An 8,837-nucleotide genomic window follows, 5' to 3' on the forward strand; every position below is an offset into this window, starting at 1 on the left:
GATTTGAAATAATAATGGAAGGTAAGAGACATCAGACTCAAAGTAGTTGAGCAAAAACAATTAATAGAGATGTAGATAAGGAATTGTTTTTCTTTTCCGAGTAATTTGCCAACTCTGACATTGTCTCTATTATTTCCACTTTTATTTATTATTTCCCATTCAATTTCCATGAGAAAGGGCTCAGTTTTTCCACACACACATTTAATATCTCAATTCAATCCTTCTATCAAATTTAGCCCAATACTTTTTCTTCAATTTCTTTTCACCAATCTTAAATATATATAAACAACAACGATGAATTTTAATTATTATGATTCAAGTTTGAGCAAAATTTACACCCACTTGTTAACAACAGCCCATATTTTTGGATATGTATATATAAACTATATCTCCAACTATAGGCCTATTCTATTTGAGAATAATTCATTAACTAATTTGTGTCATTATTAAAAGTTTTAATGTTATTTTATTCTCTTTCATAAACGATATTCTTTGTTTTGGTCAACTAACCAAAAAGATTATGGTTATGGGGTATTGTGGCTTTATTTATCATATATATAACAATAGTTTAATTGGATTATCTTTCATATATCTAAATTATTCTGATATTTTTTCTTTTTATAAGGAGACTGATTTTCATTGACTTCAAATATACTTCCAATGCTTATGAGAATAGATTTACAAAAAATACATTAAATATTTAATTTCACTAATTATAAGAAGAAAAAAAAGTAGAGTTAGGTTAGGTTTTTTCGCATATCTAATTTTGGGTTAAAATTGATTAAATAATCGTAATAATTTTAAATATATTTTCAAGATTTATTGTAAAAATAGTAATAAAAAATAGGAAGTAATGAAAAGAGACTGAATATAAATGATATTTTAATATTTTAGATAAAAAGGAGGGAAATTAATAGTAACATTATAGGGAGAACATTTTAATATTTCTTTTTATAGGAAAACATTCCGAAAATAGGCATTTCCTATAATAAATAAGTAATTAATATAACTTGAATAATAACGCTAAAAAGTTTTTAGTTTGAAATTTGAATGGGCCTCAAAGTTGGGCCTGAGGAGGGTCCCACTAATATTTGGTCAACGGTCAACTCCTCCTCACACAACTTGTCTTCTCTCTCCCACTTGGCCTTGCAGGCCGTTAATAAGAACGAAGGAAATGAAAAAAAAAAAAAAAAAAAAAAAAAAAAAAAGGGAAAACAGAACGATCCTTTCTTTTCTGTTCTTATTTAATTCGTATTTCTTTTTCCCCACAGTTTCCAATGGCACAACAACAAGAACAACAACAAGATGCTTCTTCTTCGATGATTCATACCAACGATCATGACGGCTTTGATTCTCTTCCCGATTCCCTCATTCTTCTGATCTTCAACTCTGTTTCCGATGTCAAAACTTTAATCCGTTGCAGAGCCGTTTCAAAGCGTTTCAACTCCCTCGTTCCCCATTCCGATTCCCTTTCTCTCACGGTCGATTGCGTCATTTCCTCCGACTCAGATTCCGATTCCGATTCCGACCAAAACTCCTTCCTCCTCTCTTTCTTCAAATCCGTCGTCAAATCCTTTCTCGATTTGCTTTCCCCTATTCTCGTCCAATCCGAAACACAAAACTCTCCCGCACAAATCCTCCGTCAGTTCCTTCAGATCCAGCATCTCCAGATCGAGTTTCCGACTACAGATCTCAAGGTCGAGCGAGTCGTTAAATGGAGAGCGGAGTTCGGTGACGCGCTTAAGAGCTGTGTGATTTTGATTTTTCGTGAAATTAGGAAGGGAGCGATTGAAGAAGATGATGTGGATTACAATTTGGATTTCATTGGAGGGTTGAAATCGAAGGTGTTCATGACGATTAGTACTCTGATTACGGCGTCGGCGAGGCACCACGTGTTGGGGGAGGTGGTGGAGGAGCATTTGGAGATGGAGAGTTTGGTATTGAGAGACAGGGGAGGGGAAGGCGTGGTGGTGATGGAGAAGAAGGGTTTAGAGGAGTTGAGGAGATGGAGAATGGGAGACGGAGGAGAAGTGGCGGAGTGGAGGAGGACGAGAACGAGGGTTCCGAGCACGACGGTGAGGATGAGGCACAGGGGGAGGGTGGAGGTCCGGCGAGGGATGTGGATGGAGGATGCGACGTTGGTGGTGGTGAGGCCTAGTGGAAATTGTAGAAAGAGTGGAGATGGTGACGTGGATAAAGAGGATGCGGAGGTGGCAGTTAAGGCATTCGAGGGTGATGATGTGTACAGAGAGGCAGTGGAAGCGTTACTGAAGAAGGGGAAAAGGTATCAGTTAGAAATGAACTCTTTCTAGATTTTTCTTTTTTTTTTTCTATAAATATTTATATTGTACATTTCTAAATTAAATTTATCTTTAGATGAAAGTTATAAATATATATTTGTTAAACTTTTGTGTATAAATAAATGTATTACTTTTATAATTAAAAAACAAAACAAAACAAAACAAAACAAAACAAAACAAAACAAAAGGTGTACATAATTATTGGGCCTACATATACACGGGCCTAGTCATTGGGCCCTAACTATTTGTCTTCGAAAGTGAATTGAGAACCCAATTTGATAACTTTGAAATCATACCGTAGTGGTAATAATACCTAGTCTTCTCAATTAGTATCTAAATAATTTAGTAATTGATCCTTCTAAATTAATTAATCCTTACCATTATATTTCTTTGATTTAAAACATCTTAAGTTGATCCTTAAATAGAATAAAAAATCATGTGAGTACATATTCATCCCATCAATGAAGAGAGAGTGGGGGAACATTCCATCATATATATGTTGGCCACATTCCACTCTTTATGCTAAAACTTCACTTCATTCAATTATTTGTTCCCCTACTTTTATTCATCCCATATGATTTTTCTTTTAATATTGGCCTATACATGCAACCATCTAAAATGTGAATGAAGCCTTATTTTGACTTTAATATCATAACCCTTTTCCTGATCTATTCCCACTTATCGACCTCACATTTTCAGTTTGATGGATTCAACAATCTAACATTTAATTTCGAAATTGAATAGATATATGGTTTGTGTCATTTGGGCTTTACAAAAAACTTTATGGGTAAATTATAAAATGTTGAGAGTAATTAAAAATTGAAATTCCAATAAAAACTATAGAATATAAAAGGGAGGAAAAGAGAATAAAAATAAATGTGACACTTGGCGGAAGGGCAAGGCCCCTAGAAGAAGAAAAGAAAGGTCTTAATGCATATATGGTTGTTAGGTTGGTCCGTTTTTCTTTGATGTCATTTCAATTTAATTGTAGTAGGCCTCTTTTTTGGATTAACCTACACAACTAAAGATATTCATGGGGGAGGAATAATGTTGATGTGAGATTATTTGGATCCGTATATTATGAAGTTAGACGTCACTTTTTAGTACTATGTCCAACGCTTAAATTATTAAATTAAGATATTATATATCATTGTTTTTCTCTTTAATATGACGACTCCATTCTATTTATATTAGTGAACTACATTAAAGTCATACATAGTGACATGAAAAGTATGATGAATATGTACACATGTATCGTCTAGGTAACCACACAACTCAATATATAAGACGTAATATCTTTATGTGTGTGTCATTGTTCCTTTGCTCAACATCGAAGTCTTTATAAGGTATCTTAAGGAATCTCGTGACAGTGAACTTAGGTCTCTAATTCATACTATAATAAGCATATGAGAAAGAAATTATTAATACTAAACTTTATTTTAGTATGATATTTTTTAATTAACCTAATATGAACCAAACTTCCGTCGCTCCACCAAAAATTCTTGCAATCTATTTTTTCAAAGCCTAAAGTTTAGGCTTTGTTGACTTAGGTGCATTCTCTATTTAATCATTTATATAGCAACATAGTTTATAAGGGTAGGTTCAAATCTTTTATCTTTTATATTTTATAACATAACACATAAAATAGTTTTAATTGCAACCACCTTTGCTTTGCTTTTAAAGAATCTTTGAGACATTTTTCTTGAACTTAATTCTTTTTTTTTTTTTTTTTGATCTTATGATTAGTATCGTTGTAATAATTGAACTCATTCATTGTTTTGAGTTTGATTTGAAGTGCATAGAAATCTTTTGATATGTTGTAGAATAAAGAAGTAGATTTCATATGTTTTGGTATCGAGAATAAGAATATAATAATGAGATGATTGATGATTAAACCCTTAGGAAGAATGAGTATTATTGTAGCATACCCTAAACCAAAACTAGTTGATAGAATTATTGGATCACTAAACATTACTCGTGGGGGCTTCCTTTCTCTTTTCCATTCTTTTATATTCTAATAATAATAATAAAGTATATATTCATATAATAATATATTAGCATTTTATATTCCATTTTGTATTTAGGTTAAAATTACAAAAATGTCCTTATATTTGCCTTTTGAAAAATGCTTATCCTTCACCTTTCTTATATAAATATGTATGTGTGTGTGTTGTGTAAGTTTGGGTGTATGTTTGAAAGGGCTTTTAAAAATGGTTGAAATCTCCAATGTTAATTTCATATTTAATTTTATACTTTTAATTTGAAGAAACTTTCCATAACTTCGAACTTGGTTTTAAATTATTAAAAAAAAAATTTCAAAGTGATTTTTACCATTTTAGAATCATTCCTAAACATAACCTCAAGTATAAATTAATTGGAACTATGATTACTCAAAACAAGAGTCTGATCTAAAAACAAAGTAGCAATGTATAGAATCACAGTTGTCATTCTATATTACTGTTACATCATTTTTTGTCTTAATTTCTATAACATAGATAGTTTTAAAAAACGTTTATTATATAGGGAAAGCGAATTTACTCCAGAGTAAGTATTACGGATCGAATCTCTCAACTCCAATTATTGTACCAAAAGAATGAGTTTTTCTCAAAACGAAGTAGAAAATTCAACTATGGAATAGAACTCATCGTATGTATGTCTATCGTGTGTTAGTAGAGGGTAACAAAATCTATAAGAATAGTAGCATTCAAACTCTTCTAACTGGCTGTCTGTCAATCTAAACCTAACATTCAAAAGCATTATATCCTAAGTTTGAAAATGTTGGATGTAGTCCAAATATTTAGAAAGAGAAGAGAAGAAAAGAAAAGTGAATGGTGAATAAGAAAAGCAAAGACACTGTAAGACACCCCATTACAGAAAGATCAAAAAAGGGATAAAGAAGTAAAGAATGGTTTAAGAAATTAAATAAACTAAAGAAAAAGAGAAAGAGAGAGATGTGATGATAAAAGAAGAAAAAGTGAAGCATAAGCTGTCCTTTAACATTTCTCTCTTTCTTCTTTCTCTCTGTTCTTCTTTTTAAATCTCTTAAACCCCAAATTCATTCAATTCAATTCAATTCATTCATTCATTCATTTCACTCTTTCCACAAATTCACAAATTATGAGATCCATGAAGAGAAGAAATCACTCCAAATCAAAGCCCACTGCTCCCCCGGCCGATCTTCTCGTCTGTTTTCCTGCACGTGCTCATCTCACTCTTCTCCCAAGTCCGGCCAGAGCTCCGGCGGAACCCCATCGTCGTCACTACCGGAAAGCTCAACCAAGTCCTCTTCCATGGGCTAAGGAGATGTCGTCGGAACCTACTTCGCCCAAGGTCACCTGCGCCGGCCAGATCAAAATCAGACCTCACGCTCATCGATCAACCAAGAATTGGCAATCGGTTATGGAAGAAATCGAGCGAATTCACAACAAAAAGAAAAACCCAATTCGAAATCAAAATCCTCTCGGTTTCAAGAGAGAAATTGTTAATTTCCTCTCGTGTTTACGGGGATTCCGTTTTGATTTCCGTTGTTTCAGAGGCTTCCCTCAATCCGACATTACAACAGATGATGAAGATGATGAAGAAGAAGAATTCGAACAACACGAACCCGAATCCGAATCCGAATCAGAATCAGAAGAGGAACCCACAAGAGGAAGAACGATGTTCTCAGAATGGTTCATGGTTTTACAGGAAGAAGAAGAAGAAACCAAACCCATAAACAACGACGCCGTTTCTTCACTCGAATTCCAACCTTCCTCTGTTTCTGTTCCTCCCCCAAATGCTCTCTTACTTATGCGTTGCAGGTCAGCCCCAAATTCTCTCTTACGAAAACCAAAACAAGAACAAGAACAAGAACAAGAACAAGAAGAGGAGAAATCGAAAATCAGCTTGAAGTTGTTGATGGAGGAAGAGAAAGAAATGGTGACTGCGAAGAAGAAAAGCTTGATGGTAATGGATTATGACGCTGATTTTTACAAACTTTCATCAGACATTGCTAAAGAAACATGGGTTGTGAGTGGATCAAGTACTAGTAGCAGTAGTAGTAGATGTAATGACGATCCATTGTTGAGAAGTCGAAGCTGGAAGAGATGATGAAGATCGAACAACTCGATAAGAAAAAAAAAAAAAAAAAAAAAAACATATATCTCTCGTGTTCTGTTTCCCTTGTTTCTTATTTTCCATGAAATTTCTGCCAAGAACTTGAAAAACCCATATGAGATTTTTGAAGATCTGATATGGGTTTTGTTTATTTTCTTTGAATTTGTAATAGATTAATATGAATATGATGTACAGTGAAATTTTCAAAGTTTTCATTGACTTAAGTTCTGATAGTGTCATAAATCTGACCAATTTTTCTTTGTTTCTTTTTGTTGTGGAAATTTGGGAATTGTGGAATCTACATCTCTGTTTTTTTAATTTTAAATTAATCTCACTACCAATACAAAGATGCAATTAGACAAATTGTTCGAAGATCGAGATTAGACGATTAGATAGAGTATGCAAAAAAAAAAAAAAAAAAAAAAAACATTAGTATAGTATAATCCCAAATGTACTTTTATGTATTTTATGTTTTGTTTCAAACGTCACTCAAATCCTTAATTGTTTTTTCTTCTCTGTCCTTTATAACTTTTTCTTTTTACTTTAAATAAGAGAACTCTTTCAATCTTTACCCCTTCAGAGCAACCGACTATTTCTATTCTAAATTCTTAATTTCATCTATCCTCTTCTAGACTTTAATATATGGTCGACTCTTACTGTGACAATACAATATCCTATCACTTTTTGTTGTGGCTAAAATCGGTGAATTTTATTGCATTGATTTTTATTCGCTTTCTAATCATAAGAATAGGAAATCGAATGGCTCGTATTTTTTTAGTACTGAGTATGTGAGAGCTAACATTCGACATCAAAGAAATGAGGAAACTGTGTACAACTCAACTAGTACGAACATGAAGAGTCGAATTATTAAAAAAAAAAGAATAAAAGTAAACCCTGCTTTAAGTAGAAACTCTGGTGTTGACTTCCTAATCAGAAATATTGTGTATTAATGATGACTACAAACACACATTATAAATATTTTTATTAATTATATAAATACTTGTAATCATAAACCATTAATTCTTTCAGAAATGTTATATATTTTTTTACTAAACATAAATATTATTTTATAGATTTGACAGTTTGATAATGATAAATGAAAATGTATCATTTCTTACGAAAATTTTTATAAATATAACAAATTAACGGTGAGTTAGTAATTATTTAAATATTTCAGATCTGTCATATTTTGTATTTTCTTATTATGGGCCTATGAATTTTTTCGGTTTTCAAAATTGTTGTATACAATATAAATATTTTGTCTTTATATTCTTTTAAAAGACCCATTATTTTCGTGGTAAATCCTGAACTTTTTTTTTTAAGGAATTTAATTATATTTTATAATTAGAAAATGGATTTTATGTACAAAATAATTTATAATTAGTGTTTGAAATTTTAATTTTTTTAATTCACGAGTTTATTAAAGATAATTGAGGTAAGAAATTTTGACTCCATAAATGGTAACAAATATAGTTAATAAAATATTTATTTATTTATTTATTTATTTATATTTGGAAAGGTAAAAGTAATTTTTTTAACGTTGCATTGCATGACATTGATGACTTTTAACAAATAAATAATTTCATGATTGAATTAAGTTAAGAGGGTGAAACTAAACCAAGAAAAGAAGATGATAAATAATAAAATTATTATTATTATTGTTATTGTTATTATTATTATTTTTCAAAAAGGCTTTTGGAGTTGATAATGAGGCATGGGATTATGATTATGTCCACTTCCATTATTACGACCACACATCATGATTATCACTTTTAATTAAGACTTTAATCTTCATTTTGTCCTTTACACTTAATCCCCATTACCTTTGCTCTCAATTTATTTCTTTTAATTTAATTTTCCTAATAAGATTCTCATTTAGCAAAAAAAGAAAAACCAAATTAATAAAAAGTCAACATAAAACATATTTCTAACTTATTAAGACATTATATCAATAAACATAGGTACACTAAAATTTTAAATTTTTGAAAATCATCAACAAAAGGAATTGGGTTTTTGGACTATGATTGTAAGGTTAAATTAGTGTTTATTTCTCTAAATTTTCAGAGAAATATTTAATAACTTTGATCATTCGATTTAGTGTTAAATTGAACAAGTTTGACACATTCGAAACCTATAAAAAACTTAGTTGTTATATTAAATAAATTTATATCAATTACACCTATGAAACGAACTTAAAAACTAGTAAATAATGTAACTGCATCATTTGTTAGTTCATCAAATAAGGTGGTGTCAAACAATTCCAATCTCTATCACAGTAAACCTAGAAATCTTCAAGAGTTCAGTAATGATTCCATTAAAAAAAATAATAATAAAAAGAGGATAAAAATACATTTCAGAACCGCAGTAATATAATGAAATGAAGTCAGAATAAAATGATTGTAAAGAATGGAAATGAGCATATAGTTTGATCTCTCAGCATCA

The 8,837-nt window shown here is 31.1% G+C and overlaps 2 protein-coding genes across 2 annotated transcripts; both read left to right on the forward strand.

Annotated features, from left to right (window-relative positions):
* The first annotated feature begins 1,166 nt into the window (after positions 1-1,166).
* Positions 1,167-2,393, forward strand: LOC103488404 (F-box protein AUF2). Its single transcript, XM_008447121.3, has one exon. The coding sequence runs from the start codon at positions 1,278-1,280 to the stop codon at positions 2,310-2,312; it is 1,035 nt and encodes a 344-aa protein (XP_008445343.2). The 5' UTR covers positions 1,167-1,277; the 3' UTR covers positions 2,313-2,393.
* Positions 2,394-5,426: 3,033 nt separating this feature from the next.
* LOC103488403 (uncharacterized) lies at positions 5,427-6,389 on the forward strand. Its single transcript, XM_008447120.2, has one exon. It carries the CDS (start codon positions 5,427-5,429, stop codon positions 6,387-6,389), a length of 963 nt encoding a protein of 320 aa, XP_008445342.2.
* Positions 6,390-8,837: the final 2,448 nt, after the last annotated feature.

The sequence above is a fragment of the Cucumis melo genome, chromosome 3 (genome assembly GCF_025177605.1).
Source record: "Cucumis melo cultivar AY chromosome 3, USDA_Cmelo_AY_1.0, whole genome shotgun sequence".
Taxonomy (NCBI): Eukaryota; Viridiplantae; Streptophyta; class Magnoliopsida; order Cucurbitales; family Cucurbitaceae; genus Cucumis; species Cucumis melo.

What these genes read in the sequence shown, in the direction of transcription:
- LOC103488403 (XM_008447120.2), top strand. Translation starts at nt 5,427, where the DNA reads ATGAAGAGAAGAAATCACTCCAAATCAAAGCCCACTGCTCCCCCGGCC.
- LOC103488404 (XM_008447121.3), top strand. Translation starts at nt 1,278, where the DNA reads ATGGCACAACAACAAGAACAACAACAAGATGCTTCTTCTTCGATGATT.